Source organism: Melospiza melodia, chromosome 18, assembly GCF_035770615.1.
Source record: "Melospiza melodia melodia isolate bMelMel2 chromosome 18, bMelMel2.pri, whole genome shotgun sequence".
Taxonomy (NCBI): Eukaryota; Metazoa; Chordata; class Aves; order Passeriformes; family Passerellidae; genus Melospiza; species Melospiza melodia.
Genome location: NC_086211.1, coordinates 15,492,350 through 15,511,492, shown reverse-complemented (window position 1 = coordinate 15,511,492; position 19,143 = coordinate 15,492,350). Strand labels below are relative to the sequence as shown.

Here is a 19,143-nt window from a genome sequence, read left to right as displayed (position 1 = left end):
GTGAGGGAACACCGGCGATGTGAGGGGGCAGCGGCGATGTGATGGGGCACCAGGGATGTAAGGGAACACCGAGGACATGAGGGAATACAGGCGATGTGAGGGAACACCGAGGGTGTGAGGGAACACTGGGGGTGTGAGGGGGCACTGGGGATGTGAGGGAACACCGGGGATGTGAGGGAACACCGGGGATGTGAGGGGACAGCGGGGATGTGAGGGGGCACTGGGGGTGTGAGGGGGCACTGGGGATGTGAGGGAACACCGGGGATGTGAGGGGCACCGGCGATGTGAGGGGGCAGCGGGGATGTGAAGGGCAGCGGGGATGTGAAGGGCAGCGGGGCACACGACGGTCCCATAGCCCCTGGGCTCCTGTGGACTGGCCGGGCAGGGACACGGGTGGTCAGCCTGCCCCGGTGTGGGCCGGCGGAGCCCCGGGATCTGTTCAGGCCGTGCTCCCAGCGCTGCCTTCTGGGGCCGAGTGTTTTCATGTTACTTTATAAAAGACACCAGAGAACTACTCAGAAATGACCCCGAGACTGCAGAACAGGCGCTCACAGGTTAATGAGTGCAGGAGTTAATGTGTATTCAGCATGTGCACCTGTGTATCCCGTTCCTTGTATACATCCTACACCTCAAGCAGGCACCGTTTCCATAAAAGAGGTGTAGGTGCACTTAAGCCTTTCCCATCAGGTGGGCTGAGGTCAGGGTTTGCCTGGAGAAGGTGCCTGGCCCCTGAGCTCCCGCAGCAAAGGGGTAGCAGAGGTGGGTGAGGGCATTGGGGACCTGGTTCTTGTCCCACAGAACATCTCACATGTTAAGGTGTTTTTCACAGTCCATCCCAGTGAGCCATGGAACACCAGCCACTGGGTGCAAGCAGGAGCAAATTGGACCTGGAAGGCGACTGCTCATTGCGTGAAGAGCTGAGTGGAGCAGCTGCTCCCACAAAAGCTTAGTGTGAAGCAGGAGTGAGCTCCATGTGCTGATGGTGGAAAGTGGAGCAGTGGTGCGAGGCAGCATGAAAACACCCCCAGGGTATGAACCCTCTGACTGAGCCCACCATGGGGCTGGATGCAGGGCTTGGAAGAAGCATCTCCAGGTAGGGTGTCCTGCACAGAGCTCATTCTGCCACGGGCTGGTCACCCCTTCTCAATTGCTCCAAATGCCAGGGTGTGTTCCTAATATTCACTAAGCACACAAAAGGTCCCAGCAAAGCCAGAACTCTGCCAGTGACTCTGAGAAGCTTGGCATGTGCTTGAATTGGTTTCTGCAGCTGGTTCTGGGAGTTTTTTGAAGCACCTGGACACTGTCAGGAGTGACAGGGCAGGCTGGAGGGTTTCTTCCATTCCTGCCACCATGGCCATCAGGGCACTGCACTCCTCAATCACTCTGCTGTTTCCCCTGGCATTGCAGGCAGCAGCAGAACATTGAAATGCCTCATCTCCACTGCCAGCCCCCTGCAAAACCACTTCAGTTCCAGCTCTTCCCACATCCCAAACAGGTACAGCCTCAATTCCTTTGTTAACCAAAGCATCCCCTCAGAATTTTGGCAGAAAAGAAGCAGCCCTTTGTCAGATTTGTTTGAATTTACCTTTACAGGCTGGTGGGTGGTGTTTTGTTTTCCCTAATTCCTGAACCAAGATCATTGTCCCCAGGCCCTCCATAGTAACCAGTGGCTCAGGTGGGAATGCCTTAGTTCAGCAGATTCAGGAAGTCTTCCAATTACCATTTTAATTTTTTAAACTTAAGCTATTAATTCTTGATCATTCTCTAATTTCATTGGTGGTTGCCTAGGGAACAGTGATCACGACCTGAATACATTCAATTTGGGGAGAGAAGAATCCATGCAGTAAACAGAAATACAGAGTGCTTTAAAAAGTCAGACCCCAAAAACAGAAGAAAAACTGAGAAAACAGAGTGATGGGGAAAGACAGACAGAAAATAGTGGGAAAAGGCAATTCTTTAAGATTTATTTCAAGAGCCACCAAGCCAGCATCAGAGAAGAGAATCCTCCATCCTACTTAGTGCTGCATTGAAAGTAATAATTAGCAATAAAAAGAAGCCCATAATAAATAGATGAAAAGGGAAAAAATTAACAAATTTCTCCATTTCATAATTGGCAATTTACATCAACAGGGCAATCTGGGTGCCTGCAGTCACTCCATAGGGGATTGTGTCTGCAGCATTGCACCTTTTGCCTGGTATCAGCAGGAATTTGCTCCCTCTTTGCTACCTCAGGCATTGAAAACCAGTCTGGATTTTGGGCTGCAGAGGGCTCTGGCTCCTGGAGAGCCTCTGGAGAGCAGGACAGAGCAGATCTGGAGGTCAAGCTTTGGTTCTTTGAACCTTTCAGCTCTCAGATCCTCAGGTGAGGTGCCAGGGCCTCACCACCCTCACAGGGAAGGATTTACCTGTGGATGATTCCCTGTTGCACTGCCCACCCATCTCACCCATTAGCAATCATTTAGAACCCCTCCTAGGGTTTCATTTCAAGGATTTGCACCCCACTTTTGTTCTCCTTTAGCCAGAGCTCATCTCTCACGGAGATGCTCCCTCTATCCCCCAAGTTTCTCTGGTTTATCTGTAAGCTGAAATTCCACCCCCATATGCAGCAACCTGCAGCACTGCCTGCCCTGTTCCAGCTTCCTCGAAAGCAGTGGGTTAGGTGAACTTTTAGCTCTCCCTTGCTCTCAGAAGAGGGAAAAGTATAAATTTTCAGGAGAAGACCTGTCTTCCTGTGGCCTTTTTGTGTTGAGGATGGTCTGACAGAGTCACAGAATATCCTGAGTAGAAAGGGACCCACAAGGATCATTGAGTGCAACTGCAAGTCTGCTGCTGTGCCCTCTGGGAAAGTGCAGACAGCGGGGGTGGCAACAGAAAGATCCCTGTCTTCCCCCTGCAGGAGTTTCCTTGGTGCCAGCCCAGTTATGTCTCCCTTATCTCACCCTTGGCTTCCCAGCACGCTGCCAGCAGCCCAAACACATGACTTATCGGATTTAGGTGCTGGCAGAGATCTTTGAGCTTGACAGAATGCCCAAAGCTGCCAGTTCTTCAACCTCTTAATGAAATGAGGCTGTTCCTTTTCATTTACACACCTCTTGGATCCTAAAGTGGTGCCTCTTGAGAAGCCATGCTAGAGTGCTGGGAGAGGCCTTGGAACCCTTTCAGCTCCAAATTGCCAGGTCCAATCCAGCAGCTTTAAGAGGTCTTGGCTGTTGGCACAGCTGGGGAAGTGGCCCTGGGGACACCAGCTGCCTCTCTGGGCTGAAGGGACAAGCAGGCTGCCTTTGGGCAGTGCAGGCAGAGCCTGCCCATGTGTCCAGGCCATGCTGCCTCTCCAGCTCCCACCACAGCAGGAGGTTACCCAGGCACAGATGAGCAATGGGTGCTGCAATTCCCAGCCATGCCTCCTCTGTGCTGGTGGTGCTCCAGGGTCTGTCAAGGGCCTGGAGCTCTATAACCCCCAGCAGGGACACAGGGACACCCTGGGGACACTGCTGGGGCCTGATGTGGGTAGACACTGTGCCAGCTCCCTGCAGAGCACTGCCAGGGAAATCACACTTGAGGAGAAGAGGGATTGGGAAGAGCAGCAGGTATTCTGGAAAGCTTCCTCCTGTGTCATCCTTCCCAGCCCATGGCAATTTTCCTGTGTCTGAGCACTCCAAGGGGAGTCTGTTTCACTGTGCATCTTCTCAGCACTTAAAGGGCAAAGCAAAACACCAAGATTCCAACCTGGCAGCCAAGACTGGGGGGCTGCAAGCTGGCATGCCTTGGGGTGAAAGGGAATGGGGGCCCCACCCTGGGGAAAAGAAGCCCAAGACATCTTGTCCTTGGCAAGTGTGGGGGGACCAAGAGCAGGTGTTGGATCCACTCACCCTCTTTAACTGGAACCACCATCTTGGCATTTTATTCCTGGGCAATGGCACTCCAGTCTCAGGGCTGCACCATGCAGCAGTACAGCAAAGTTAAGGATGGGAAGAAATGAGGACAAGATGGAAAATGCTCTCAACAGAAGTCAGTGTGTGTGTGCCTGCACCACAACTCGTGGGATGTGTCCAGGGAAGCCCTTGCTGCATGTCCTGAGCCACCAGCTGCCCTGGAGGAAGCTGCCACTGGGCATCATGGGGTGTGTGTCCTGCTCACACTCCTTCCTCCCTCACAGGGAGCAGCAGGAGGCTGGGATGGAGAGCAAGGAGCAATGCAGATGGGGTCACACAAGGACAGTGGTAGTGAATCTCTTGCCTGGATACTGCCCAGGGTGGCAGGGTCATGGGGATAGCAGAGAAACTGAAAGAGGAATTACTTAAGCAAGTTCTTCTTCCCAACATCTCATTTGGCTACTGGCTGAGAGATGAGGGGCAGAGCACCCTGTGCCAGGCCCACCCTGGCATGGCTGCCCTGGGGACTCACTGGCACACATCCTCCCCCCTACCTGTCCTGCATTTTGGGTGTTGTTTGGACAGAGAAGGCAAGGTCCTTGATGTCCTTGATGGACAGAGATAAGATGGTTTCATGAGCCAGCCAGCACCTTTAACACAGATTAAACCCTGAAAACATGTGTGAGGTGAGCAGGGCTGGGGTTTTCTGAACCCAGCTGGTCTGAAACAGCAGGATGGATGTCCCCACTGCTGCTGACAGGATGGCCCCTGTGGCTGCCCCTTGGGAATAACACCATGGGAGATGGGGGTGATAACAGCCAACAAGGAAAGGTGGTGGAGAACAGCTTGAGCCATGACCTCAGGGACACAGGTGCCAGCAGCAGGGCTGACAAGTTTGGCACAGGGGGTGGTTCTTCCTTCCAGGGGTTCATGTGAGAGGTCAGACAGGGACATCCCCCAGACAAGTGCTTCCCCACTGCCTAATCCCTGCTGTCCCTGCTGCCTCCTCTCTGCCTGATCCTGCCTTTTTCTGGGTTTCTCCCATGTTCCTGCTGAGTCTCCTGCACACTCCCAGCCTTGGGTGTGAGCTGAGTCACTGCAATGCCACTACACCTCATTGCAACATCTCCTGTCTTCTGTTCTAGGCGCCATGAGGAGCCTGTAAATACTCTCTTTGGCAAGATTCTTGTTTTGATCTAATGGCTCAGCTTCCTTCAAAGGCAGGCAGTGAGAGGCACTGCATGAGGCAACAGGGAAGGTCACAGGGAGAACTGAGGCAGCTGTAATTGGTGAGGATCAAACCCAGGCTTGAGCAGGGGTGTGGACAGGTGGCTCAGCCCGGGCTGGCGTGAGGCTCCAGCATGTCACCGCAGGCAGTGACTGTCCCAGATCCTCTCCAGGCCCACAGTTACCTGTGACTACTCAGCTGGCTGCTGGCCTCACCTGAGACAGGGCCAGTGGCCTCATGATGACAAAGATGCTGGGCAAGACCACACCATTACCAAAGTGGCCACAGCAGGATGCCATGCACAAGGGTGACACATGATGGGGGAAAGCAAACAGGGAGAGGACGAGCCCTCGGCCAGGCCATGCTTGGAGGGAAGGCACGTGCCATCCCCACGCCTGGCCAGCCTGCATCATCTCAAAACAGTGGTGTGGCTCTGCTGAGGGATAACAACTCTGAGCCAGGCAGCTCCTTCCACATCTGAGCACTGTAATGAGCTTTGCTGTGTGCTGCTGAGGACGTGAGTGTGAGCAGGGAAGCTTTGCTGTGGTCTGGTGGCTGCTCAGTCACCCATGGAGACAGCTTCAGTTCCTCTGGTGTCTGTGGAACCAGCTGGGGGAGGGCAGGAACAGGGCTCCCAGCTGCAGCTCTGAAGATGGGCACTGGCTCCAGGTCTCTCCCAGGGCACAGACAGGGCCAGACAGTCAGAACTTCAACTGCAAGCACCCCATCTGGGACCAGACCCATGGCTGGGACATGCTCCAGGTGCCCTGGGGAGCCAAAATTCAGCTTTGGCCATGGCCAGGAACAAAGGCACCATGGTGGAGAGTGGGGTCTCCCAGCTCAGGGGGTCCTGGCAGTGCAGTCACAAGTGCCACTCTCTGTTTGGCCTCATCTTAACACCAATGCTGCTGATTCCTGTTCCCGTACCCAGACACCTTCACCCTTGCCCTGGTTCTCAGTTCATTTCCTCCTCTCCCAAGGACTAGCCAGGGTCCGGAAAGTGGCTACAAATCCCCAAGATCAGAGAGGAACACAGGTTTCCAAAGCAGTTGTACTCAAAGCCATCACTGTGGCATTCAGCTACATGGAGCCCCCCAAAAATATAGAATCATAGAATTACAGAATCATTTAGGTTGAAAAAGCCCTCTAAGCTCAAGTCCACCTCTTTCTCCAGCACTGCCAAGGCCACCACTAAAACATGTCCCCAAGTGCCACATCTACATGATTTTTGAACATTTCCAGGGACTCCACACTTCTTTCAGCAGCCTGTTCTGATGTCTGAATTTCTTCTCTTTATCATGTGGAAAAAGGCAGTGGCTGGGGGCTGCTCTGCTTCCTGCCTGTCATAGCCTGGGGCAGATTGGGTTCACTGGGGCACCCCCAAACCCCCCGGCAGTCACAGCACCCAAGCTACCCTTATGTCCCATGTTCAGTAGAGCTGCCTCAAGCCATGGCTGTCCTTGTCCCCAGCGCAGTCCCCTTTCCTCACCCTTCTCTTCCTCCTCCCTCTGCCCACACTGTGCAAACTTTCTCCACTTTGGTGCTCTCAGCACCAGCAGCACCTTCTCCTGCCAGCTTGGCAGGCAGTGGGCAGGACGGGCAGGGCATCCATTCACTGTGAGCACACTCCAGCGCCGGCACTTTGATCCTTATCGGGAGCGCTCCGCCTGCCCCCTGGAGTGGCCCGGCAGTGCCGCATTCCCACGCACGGAGCTGGGAATGCTTCCACAAACCGGGGCACCAGGGCAGGGCCCGTGTGGAGTGCTGCTGCTCGGGAGCGGCGTGGGCGGACAGACGGACACGGCAGACTGACCATGCCCATGCAGGGATGGACTGACCCCGCACCCGGAACCACCATAGCTGCTCACAGCCACTGCCCCCCAGAGTGCGTGAGCTCCTGTCACGGACACGTGCGGGCCCCTGCACACACACGGCCCTACACACACACAGAGCCCTACACACACAGCCCCTACACACACACAGAGCCCTACACACACACAGAGCTCTACACACACACAGAGCCCTACACACACACAGAGCCCTACACACACACAGAGCTCTACACACACACAGAGCCCTACACACACAGCCCCTACACACACACAGAGCCCTACACACACACAGAGCCCCTACACACACACACAGTCCCTACACACACACAGAGCCCTACACACACACAGCCCCTACACACACACAGCCCCTACACACACACACAGCCCCTACACACACACAGCCCCTACACACACACAGAGCTCTACACACACACACAGTCCCTACACACACACAGCCCCTACACACTAACAGAGCCCTACACACACAGTCCCTACACACACACAGAGCCCTACACACACACAGAGCCCTACACACACAGCCCCTACACACACAGCCCCTACACACACACAGAGCTCTACACACACACACAGTCCCTACACACACACAGAGCCCTACACGCACACAGCCCCTATACACACACACAGCCTCTACACACACAGAGCCCTACACACACACAGAGCCCTACACACACACAGAGCCCTACACACACACTAACAGAGCCCTACACACACAGCCCCTACACACACAGCCCCTACACACACGGCCCTACACACACACAGAGCCCTACACACACAGCCCCTACACACACACAGAGCCCTACACACACACAGCCTCTACACACACACAGAGCCCTACACACACACAGAGCCCTACACACACAGCCCCTACACAGACACACAGCCCCTACACACACAGCCCCTACACACACACGGCCCTACACACACAGAGCCCTACACACACACAGCCTCTACACACACACGGCCCTACACACACAGAGCCCTACACACACACAGAGCCCTACACACACAGAGCCCCTACACACACACAGAGCCCTACACACACAGTCCCTACACACACACAGAGCCCCTACACACACACAGCCCTACACACACACACAGCCCTACACACACACACAGCCCTACACACACAGCCGCTATACACACAGCCCCTACACACACACAGCCTCTACACAGACACAGCCCTGCACACATGGCCGCTTGCACACACTCGGGTGTCTAAGTGGGCACATGTGAATTTGTGTTGTGTCCCACACCTGGCACACGTGCAATGCCCAGTGCACGTGCACACAGCTGTGGAACGCCCAGGTGTGCACTCACACTGGCATGGGTGCACACACAGCCACAGCCAGCTGGCACACGGGCAATGCCTGGAGCACACACAGGTGCACAATGCCCTGTGCACACACACACTGGTGCATGTACTGCCCAGCGGGGTGCGGGCACACACTGAGAGTTCACACCCAGAGGGATGTGTGCACACACACACACCTCACAGACAGGTTCAGAGTACTACACAAGTGCCATGCACACACAGGATGACACACACGGGCACGGACACACGGGCAGACACGTAAATACCGCAAACAGTGAACAGTGGCACACATGTGTGCACTAAGACGTGTGTATGACTCACACACACACACACACACACACACACACACACACACACACACACACACACACACACACACACACACACACACACACACACACACACACACACACACACACTCTGTTCCTCACCCTCCCACGGTCCCGCCCCGCTCGGGTCCCGCCCCCGGCGCGTGCGCGGTGCCGCGGTCCCGCGGCGGGCGCGGGCGGGGCCGCACGGAGCCGGAGCCGGAGCCGCAGCCGGAGCCGCCCGGCCCGGTGAGTGAGCGGGGGGGCGATGGGTGCCGGCACCGGGGGTGGTGGGCGCTGGGGGGCGATGAGCATCAGGGGGTGATGGTGGCAGTAGCGGGGGTGTCGGGCCGGACGGGGGATGCGTGGGGCCGCGGCCTCTTGTCCGCTCGGTGGCCCCGCCCGGAGCTGCGGCAGCTCCGGGGCCCTTGGCCGGCTCCTCCCGCTGCCGCCTCCGCGCTCCGGCGCGGCTCGGGCTCCGTGCCGGCGGTGGCTCCTGCGCGGGCCCGCAAGGGTCGCGTCCCCCGTGGGCTGCGGCGGATGGAGGCGGCGCCGCGCTCGGGGGATGCGCCTGGCTCGGACCCGCCGGCATCCCGGGGGAGCTCGGGCCGCCCCTCCCAGCCGGGAACGGACACGGCGCTACGGGCACCGGGGGGGCACTGCCCACTCTGCGCCCCAGGCCTTGGCTCGGTGTGAGAGAGTCTCTCATGCCAAGGTAGACCTTGATGGGCTGGAGCCTGTCGGGGGAAGGGAACGGAGCTGGGGAAGGGTCTGGAGCACAAGTCTATTGGGGAGCAGCTGGAGGGGCTCAGCCTGAAGAAAAGGAGGTCCAGGAGGGACCTTCTCAGTCCACCACTCCCTGATGGGAGGGTGCAGCCAGGTGGGGATCAGACTCTGCTCCATGGGAACAAGTGATGGAACAAGAGAGAACGGCTTCAGGTTGTGCCACGGCAAGTTTAGGTTGGATATTGGGAAAATTTCTTCACGGAAAGGGTGGTCAGGCACTGGAACAGGCTGCCCAGGAGTGTGGTGGAGTCCCCATCCCTGGAAATGTTCAAAACCAAGTAGAAGCAGAAGGGATCTCGCTATCCTCTGCTCACAGCTGCCCAGGTGGCCTGTCCTGCCCAGGCACTGAGAACTGCAGGGCAGGAGCAGGGCTGTACAAGGGTCCATGAGAAACCTGTGTGTTGGCCTCCAGCCCTTGTTCTTGCTAAATTCATGAGGCCAGTGAGTTTGCAGAGTTTGTCTTTTTATGAGCAACTGCAAACTCACTGGGCAAACCAGTGATGCTGTTTTTAAGGCAAAGGGGATGACGAGCTCTTGCAGCAGTTTTGTCCCCTCTCTTCTGCTGCTGCCCCAGCACAAAGGCAGTTACAGACGCAACCATAGAGCCCATCAGGCTCCCTATGCCCACCGACCCACTCCCATTGCAGGGCAGCAGCTGGGCACAATCCAATCCCACATTCTGCAAACAGGATCTAGCCCCAGCTTTCTTTTTTATCTCAAGGCCTGAAGTTCCTGTCTGGGTCCAACCCACACTCACGTATCTGTTGGACACTTGGTGTTGGGTCTCTACAAACCCAGCTGGGTTGGATTTGGCTGTGAGGTCACTGGTCCCTGCTGCACCCACCACCCCACCAGCCTTACAGCCTCTTAGAAAGTTTTATTACTGTTTGCACAAGCAAGGTGAGGTTTTTATGGTGTTGCTCTGCTGTGACTCCCAGATCTCTGTGAACACTGAGAAGGTGAAAACAGCCCAGCAATGAGAGCTATGTGTTACTGAACACTCGTGGCTGGTCTGGTGGCTGCTGGCCCTGGTTGCTCTTTGCAGGACCTGGGACTTTCTAGATGCACCCACCTCGGAAATCACTCGCTCTTCCTGTAAACAGTGGCCATAAAAAGTCCTTGCCCTGCTATGGCTGAATAATTTCCAACACAGACACTGTGGGGAGCAGAGAGGAGTTTCCTGCTCCAGTGTCAGTGTGGAAAGTTGCCAGGCACTGACAGCCCTCGCCAGGTGTGTGATGCCACCGCCCCGGGCACAGCTGCAGAGGTGCGGGCGCCTGGCAGCTCATCTTGTAGGGGTGACACGGTGTCTCTGTCAACCAGCAGGAAGAAACACCGGGTTTATATTAAAAAAGGCAACGTCTGCCGTTTGCAGGGCTGGTTTCTATGGGAACGGGACATCAGAAGAGCAGAACTGCGGTGTGTGCTCTAAAATAACTGCAGGCTCCCGGGAGCACGTGGCCTTTGCTCGGCCCTTTCCGCTGAGGCGGTGGCCGGGCACAGCCTCCTCCCCGGCGAGGCGGGGTGGAAGTGGGTCAGGAGGTGGGATGCTGTGGCCTTGATCCCTGCCAGTGCTCAGCCTGTCCTCATCTAAATCCACTGGCAGAACAGCTCTGGTTCAGGCTGGCAGCTGGTGCCACCACGTTACCCGGCACAGCCTGGTACTGCGGCAGGGGCTGGTGGGGACCAGGTGGTGAGGAGCAGTCTCCTATCCCCTCATGCAGGCTGTGGGCAGGCAGGAGTGTCTCCTTCCTCACTGACCTCCCTGAGGATGGTGAGGGTGTGTCCACACTCATGTATTCAGGAGACACTTCCTCCAGGGAGGAGGAAGGGAGGAACTCCTCAGCAGGGAGAGGAACTGGGTTGCTCTCCCTGAAGCTGGTGGTGGTCACCTCTCTTGCTTCCCAGATCTTTTGCCCTGCCTTTTGGTGGGAAATTCAGTCTTATCTTGTAGTGCTTGAGGTCAGGTGGGAGCATCTCTGGCTGGCACAGCCCAATGTGCTGCCCAGCAAGGCACCGAGGTCATCATCCACCTGTGGCACTCAGCCCTCCCTTACTGCCAAAGATGGGCCCAGACATGGACCCAGGCCCTGTTCTGTCCTCTCATCATGGTCATCTCAGGCCTGATCCAGGCAGCACCTCCCAAAACAGGTTTTCTCTCTTGGGTTGCAAAAAAAATTTGTGCTTCGGATACTAGAGCCTGGAAAACCATTTTTGCTCTCAAATCCAGCAAGAACTTTTGTAAGTTTGCTTCTTCCTGCTCTCATCTCCAGCAAGCGAAAGGTCCAGAAAGGGTTTTCTTGGAACACTTAAAAACTTGGAAAATATTTATTGGCAATAATGCAATTTTCAGTCTTTGTATAGTGTTTGTGTTACCCAAGAGCTGCTTGACATTTTCCCAGCAGCAGCTGTGAGGCCCGTGGGGCGGCCGGGGGGGCAGCTTCAGTTGGAGGGTGCGGCGGGGCCAGCAGGGTTTGGGATCAGCAGCTGCTCCTGCCTCACCTGCAGCACTCGTCCTTTCAAGTGAGCCACAGCTTGGATTCCCTTGGTTTGCTCTGGACTCCTTCAAGGGGGTGCAGAACAAAGGTTTCTGCTTGGGGCTGGGGGGGCTTATTTGGGGCACTTCAGATGCTGCTGTGTGGGTGTGGGGACCTGGGGAGCTGCTAAGGGATCCTGGGGCACAGCGTGGATGTTCTGCCTGGCCACACATGGACCAGAGGCCAGCTGGAGACAAGGCACCTCGGGAGGCACCTGAAGGTGCCTTTACCAAGTCCCCATTGCTATTCCTTTCCTGCTTGCTCTGGGTGGGGTTCTGGTGGACTTTTTGGGGCTGAAGCATAAGATTTCTGCTTTTTCCTGCCTAGAGAAAGATCCTTGAACACAGATGTCCCTGCTGTTGTGGGAATCTGTCTTCTGTGCATGGAGTGGCAAAGAGCTGGTGGGGTTTTTGTGCTCTGAGAACACATCTGAGTTTAGCTTTGGGGCTGGGAAGGTGCTTGCAAAGACAGGAGAAGGCTCTTGGTTTAGGGTTGAGCCTGGGAGGGTGTGTGCCAGGGCAGGAGAAGGCTCCTGGTTCAGAGCTGGGGCTGGAAGGTGTGTGCCAGGGCAGAAGGCTCCTGGTTCAGAGCTGGGGCTGGAAGGTGTGCCAAGGCTGGAGAAGGCTCCTGGTTTAGGGTTGGGGCTGGAAGGTGTGTGCCAGGGCAGGAGAAGGCTCCTGGTTTAGGGTTGGGGCTGGAAGGTGTGCCAAGGCTGGAGAAGGCTCCTGGTTTAGGGTTGGGGCTGGAAGGTGTGCCAAGGCTGGAGAAGGCTCCTGGTTTAGGGTTGGGGCTGGAAGGTGTGTGCCAGGGCAGGAGAAGGCTCCTGGGTTCAGAGGTGGGGCTGGAAGGTGTGCCAAGGCTGGAGAAGGCTCCTGGAGCGCTGAAGGAGCTGGTGGCAGAGGGCAGGAGAGGCAGGTGGGTGTTGTTGCTGTGCCCTGTGTGTCTCAGGTTGCTGCAGCTCTGTTGCCACCGGAGCTGTGCTCGCTGTGTGTGCTCACCAGCCCGGGAGCCGAGGTTGGCAGGGTGGGTCAGCAACCTCCATCCCCTCACTGGGGCACCCTGAAACCCCTGCTCAGCTTGCTGGGTGCCAGCTGCACCCGGGGAGCTGCTACCATCCCAACCAGGGCTGGAGAATGTGCTGTGCTGTGGGGCGCCTGCCAGGGCATTGCTCGTGGGTTCTGTGCCCCCCCTGTGTCCCTGTGGCCCTTCCAGTGCTGCCAGGCTTTGGAGCACAGCTCAGAGCTGACCCCACAGCTGCCCGCTGTGATCCTGTCAGCGTTTGCCATGCTCAGAGGCTGGCACTGCTCCGTGGGGGCTGCCCCGAGTCCGGCAGTGCGGGCAGGAGCCTCTGCTGGTGCCAGGGCTGCCCCGTCCTCCTCCGTGCTGCTCTGCAAGCCCGAAATCCCAGCCGGTGTCCTGGTGGGATAGCAGAGCTCCGTCAGGAAATGCCGCTGCAAATGGAGACACAAACAACTGGAAGGGACGGCGGACGCTTCCCGGGAGGGGGAGGAGGCAGCGGGGATCATTCTCGAGCACCGACCTTCCCCTGTGCTTCCCTGCCCTTTCCTCATCCTCGCCTCTCCCAGCAGAGTTTCTGCTGGGAAAGCACCCGGTGTGCGGAACCGACTCTTCACACGGCAGGGGGTGGAGGCACAGCCCGCAATCTCCACCCATCCCAAAATAATAGGCTGCCAAGAGTTGGACAGCCTTCCGGGGGCTGGTGTTTGTGGTTCTGTAACCCTGTGCTCCTGCAGCTTGAGGAAAGCTGCTGGGAAGGACCCAGGGCTGGGTACTGAAACAGCAGCTTCCATCTCTGGGAACAGCCGTGCCAGAAACCAGGGGCACTTTCTCTTAGGAGAGCAAGCACAATGGTTCTTTTTGGGGTGAAGCTGTCTGCTGTGGCTCCAGGCTGGGAGCAGAGCTGCCCTGGGCTGTGTGGGGTGTGGGATGTGCCCTCCTGTGCCCTGGGCTGTGTGGGGTGTGGGATGTGCCCTCCTGTGCCCTGGGCTGTGTGGGGTGTGGGATGTGCCCTCCTGTGCCCAGCTCCAGCAGCAGCTGGCACTCACAGCTCTCTCCTCTCTCTCCTCCAGGGTCCTGCGCTGGGCCCTTCTGATGGGAGGATGGTTCTGCTCAGGCAGTTCAGGCTGCTGCTCTGGAAGAACTACATCCTGCAGGTAGGCTGGCACTGCACCCGGGGGCTGCTTCTGGCACCGCTAAATGGGGGCACATCAGAGCTTGCCCAGCCTCTGGCTTCGTCAGGAAACCTCCCCTGTGGACACAGGGCATCTTTAGGAGGAGAACTGGGTTATTTGTGCACGTGGTGTCTTCTGTGCTGGGCTGTGTGACCTTAGGGGCTGTGCTCTGTCCTCAGTTTCCCTGTCCCTGGCTCCCCAGCCTGCCCTCCCTTCTCCTGGGACTGGGTAACCCACGCCCATCCTGTGACAGTGGGGTTTTCTGAGCTGTCTCATTGCACAACCTCCTCTGGAAGTCCTGGTGCCTCCAAAACCCACTGGAGCCCTGGGGTTCTTCTTCTCCATTGCTTTCTACCACTCTCAGGAGCAGCTTTTAGGGGTCTTAAAAATATTAAACCACTGGCACCCCCTGCCAGCCACCTCCCACCATGGCAGCTGGGTGGCACTGAGGGGTTTGGGGACCGCAGGGTCCTGCCTGCTGCTGGCCCAGGTCACAGCCCCTTTAGGTGTTCCTGGGTGGATTCTGTGGCTCCATTGGGACCCAGAGCCAGCCCTGGCAGAGTGTGGAGGAAGAGGAGGGAGCAGGGATGGCTGCAGCCTGGCTTTACACTGTCAGTTACCCGTCTGCAGCTCGGCACAGCGTTGCTGTAAAAATAACCCAAAGGAAGAGGGAAGTGCTGGCTGCACTCGGCCTTCTGGCAGCACAGAACAGGGAACTGGCCTTGGAGGGGACAAAAGGGACTGGCAGCAGGGCTGATTTGCAGCCAGGAGCATCCCCCATCCCCTCTGCAGGAGAAAATTGTTGTTTTCTGGGTGTGCTCCAGGGTGGGGATACATCTCAGTGTGTTTTCCAAGGCCACAAGCTGACTCAGGTCTGCTGTGCCAGGGTGCAGCTAAAAGTCCTGTTCCTGATAAAGAAACAGAGCTCCCAAATCACCCCCAGCCCGCTGAGAGGACAGTGGCTCTCCAGAGCTGCTTGTGGTGATTATGGATGAGTATCCCTGGCACCTCTGGAATAGAGACTTGAACGACTTCTGCTGCAGAGCTGGTGTGTGAGCCTGCAAGTTCAGGGAGGCAGAGCTGTTCTGAAGGCAGCCCAGGAGACAGGGAGAGGTTTAGTGCCATAGTAAATCAGTGGGAGGCAGCTGGGCTGCCAGGGCTGCATTATAAACCCATCAGACATCTGCAGCGTTTGCTTTTATGAGCGTGGCTTTGGGAAAGCTCCTTTTTCTCTGCCTGCCTGAAACTTCTGCTTCCTGCCTGTGCTGCTGGGGCTGGCTGTGGCTGGAGTAGACTCTTCCTGCCAGGGGAATCCCCAAGAGGTGTTTTGGGCTTTGACAGTGGGTGCTGAGAGCCAGGGTAATGGTAGTCCCCTTATCATTTCCTCACAAACTGTCCAAGATCCTGTTCACCCTGGCTCCTGCAGGCCTGTCTCCCTTCCCAGGCTGCATTCAGGGCTCCCTACCTGCCCCACTGGAGACTCTGCCCACCTGAGCCTGCCCACCAGCTGCTGCATAAAATCCTGTTGCTGAGACAGCAAAGTTGTGACACTTAAGCTCTTGGAGCTCCTCTTTCCAGCCTGGCAAAGGGGGAGGGTGCAAAATCCCCGTGTCTTGTGAAGCCCAAATGAGCCAGAGGCCTCAGAAAAGGTTAATGCTGCTGGTGCAGGCACATGCTCTGAGCAGCCATGAACCCCTGTGGGCAGGGACACCTTTGAGCTGTCCCTGCAGAGGCTGAGTGTGCTGTGCTGCTCTTGAGCCTGGCCTGGGGTGAAGGCAGCTCCGTTTGCAGGAGGAAACCACAGAATCCCAGAATGGTTTGGATTGGAAGGGACCATCCATCCCACTGCCCTGCCATGGGTAGGGACACTTCCCACAAGATGGCCACAGTTCCCCTGGGACACCAGTATGAAATGCTAATTGACCTGGGTTGGATGCTAATGGACCAGTGTTGGTGGGGGCTGTCACTGGCTAGGAGGCATTGTGCAGGAGAGATAGCCCTGGGGGAATTGATGCACGAAGGTCCAGAGTGCAGCGCTGGAGTTCATTCTCCAGTTGCTTGAATCTCAATTAAAAGAAAAAGAAAAGAAAATAAAATAAAAGAGCCACTGTGTGTAGTGCAGGAGTGGCTTGGGTATGCCCATGGGTGTGCTTGGCATGCTGTAGTCCTGTGGCCAGAGGCTCTGCTGGGCCCCATCCTGGGATGCAGATCCAATGTCCAGCTGCCTGGAGCAACTCAGCTCCAGCAGGAAAAGTTGCACTGGTTCCAGCAGTGTTGCTGCACAGCAGAGCCCCAGGGCACAGGGAAGGAGCAAAGCACAAGCCTGGGTCATTCAGCACAGCAGCATGGTGAGGAAGGCTCTGGTGGAGGCTGCTTTGAGCTGGAGCAGTGCTTAGGGTAGGGGATCCCTTGGCTGGAGAGCCCTGAAGGATGTGGGAACCAGCACAGTGTCATTCCTGGCCTCTGGAAAAACCCAGGTTGTGAAACCTTGCGGAATGCAAGAACGCTACTGCTCCTTGGTGTTCTCATGCCCTGAACCTCATGACTGTCTCATCTACCTTCTGTGTTTGCATCTTCATTTTTATCTCTTGAGAGAGAGAGAGAGAGGGAGAGCGTACTATTGGTATCTGTCTATAGATACACACTGATGGTAGCTGTCTGGATGTCTGTGTGTTTTCTATCCTTGTGCCATGTTTGTGTCTCCCTGGGCTGCAGAAGAGGCAGATCCTGGTGACGCTGATCGAGGTGTGCCTGCCGCTGCTCTTCGCCGCCATCCTGATCGCGCTGCGGCACCGCGTGCACTCCGTCAGCCACCCCAACGCCACCCTCTACCCCAGCCAGTCTGTGGATGAGCTGCCCAGCTTCTTCTCCTCCCAGCATGCCAGCAACCCCTGGGAGCTGGCCTATGTCCCCTCCAACAGCAGCGCCGTCCGGAGCATCGCCGAGGCGGTGGAGAGAGCTCTGCCCATCAACATCAGAGGTGAGCGGGGCTGGGGCTGCTCCTTCCACCCCAGAAATTGCTGTGAGTCTTTACTCTGGTCAGCCTAGTCCAGTGGCAGGTGTCCCTGCCCATGGCAGGGTCTTGGAACTGGATGGTCTTTCATGTCCCTTCCAGCCCAAACCATTCTGTGACTGATTCTGAATCCTTGTGCTCCTGGAACAACATTTTTTGCTGAACTTCAAGGCTACCGTTTGATAGTTTTTGGGTTTTTTTCAGTAAAATGACAGGATTTGGGGTTGCTTTTTGGTCTCATTTTATTGCAGTTTCCGTCTTGAAAAATATCACCCTAAAACAGTTAAAGAAGGTGGCAGCATTTCCCTGTGAAAGAGTATTTTTGGAAATCTTTTGGCACAGAAAATTTTAGCACTTGGTGTTCCAAGCTGTTAGAATTTTCTGTGGGAAAGCTGACTCCTGCTCTCAGGGAGGAGGAATGTCTGCATGCCCAGGATAGAGGGCAGTATCCTATGTAACTCCCCCGTGTCTGTCAGCAGTCAGGGCACATCCCTCCTGTCCTGGACCCAGCGATGCTCCTGGCGCTGGCTGAGCAGCAGTGCATGGTGCCTTGCTGTGTCCTGTCCCTGCATCTCCTGTTTCTGCCCCACAGCTCAGGGCTTCCCCTCGGAGCGGGACTTTGAGGACTACGTCAGGCTGGACAACCGCTCGGGCAGCGTCCTGGCCGCCGTCGTGTTCCGGCACCGCTTCCCGCACAGCTCGGCCCCGCTGCCCCTCCAGGTGAGCCAGGGCAGGTGGGACAGCCTCCCCCAGCCGGGTGTCACCCGGGTCTGTGCCACCCTCCAGGTGAGCCAGGGCAGGTGGGACAGCCTCCCCCAGCCGGGTGACACCCGGGCCTGTGCCACCCTCCAGTGAGCCAGGGAATGTGGGACAGCATCCCCCAGCCGGGTGTCACCTGGGCCTGTGCCACCCTCCAGTGAGCCAGGGCACAGTGGGACAGCCTCCCCCAGCCGGGTGACACCCGGGCCTGTGCCACCCATTGGTGAGCCAGGGCACAGTGGGACAGCCTCCCCCAGCCGGGTGTCACCTGGGCCTGTGCCACCCATTGGTGAGCCAGGGAAGGTGGGACAGCATCCCCCAGCCAGGTGTCACCCAGGCCTGTGCCACCCTCCAGGTGAGCCAGGGAATGTGGGACAGCATCCCCCAGCCAGGTGTCACCCAGGCCTGTGCCACCCTCCAGGTGAGCCAGGGAAGGTGGGACAGCCTCCCCCAGCCGGGTGACACCCGGGCCTGTCCCACCCAGCTCCAACCCTCCGTGCAGGTGGAGTATGAGCTGCGCTTCAAGTACAGCCCCAGGAACGCCCCGCGGAGCGAGCAGACGGGGCTGAACCCCAACCTGGACCGGGACTGGCACACCAGTTACCTCTTCCCGCTCTTCCAGCTGCCCGGGCCCCGCGAGGCCAAGTTTGCTGACGGGGGCACGCCAGGTGAGCACGGCCCAGGACCTGGGGTCACCTTCCTACAGCACCTGGCAGGCTATGAGCTTTTTAAGAAATAGGTGCCTTTAAAAGAAATCATTAAATTCAGTTAATTATAATGAATTATTATTTATATCAATGCTAAATTTATATCTGTATAAGATGAACAATTAAATATTTGTTTGTTATAAGCATATATTTATTTTATATGTACAAGCAATTAAATATTTATATATATTAAAATGTTAAAATTTACATATAAATCTTTATGAATATATAAATAGTTAAATGGTTATGCTTTTCTATAGATGTTTATATTCAGTTTTGTGCATATATAAACAATTCATCAAATACTGACACAATTCTAAATTAATATTTAAATATTAATTATTTACTGTAGAGCTTCTTAATATTTATTTATATATTAATTATAAATAATGTATTATTTTTTATATTAATGTGTCATTATTTTGTTGAATTATTATTCATTGCTTAGATGCAATTGGACTATAGTTAGAATTTTGTTATATTTGTTATATTATAGCTATCCTTTATTTAAATTTTATTGTGTGACTTCATGGGCACTGCTTGGCCTCTGGGCACCTCTGCTGAGCAGGGTTGGAT

At 56.1% G+C, this 19,143-nt stretch overlaps 1 protein-coding gene across 2 annotated transcripts in view; it reads left to right on the top strand.

Moving 5' to 3' along the window:
- Positions 1–8,767: 8,767 nt before the first annotated feature.
- Positions 8,768–19,143, top strand: part of ABCA3 (ATP binding cassette subfamily A member 3) — a 32,310-nt gene continuing 21,934 nt past the window's right edge. Inside the window, exons 1-5 of one of the 2 annotated variants that reach the window (XM_063171326.1) lie at positions 8,768–8,822; positions 13,987–14,070; positions 16,804–17,068; positions 17,694–17,821; positions 18,363–18,528. In XM_063171326.1, coding sequence (XP_063027396.1) covers positions 14,017–14,070; positions 16,804–17,068; positions 17,694–17,821; positions 18,363–18,528 — 613 coding nt within the window. In that variant the 5' untranslated portion in view covers positions 8,768–8,822; positions 13,987–14,016. Of the gene's footprint in view, positions 8,823–13,664; positions 13,686–13,986; positions 14,071–16,803; positions 17,069–17,693; positions 17,822–18,362; positions 18,529–19,143 lie in introns of those variants that run through there. The other variant, XM_063171327.1, reaches the window with a different exon arrangement.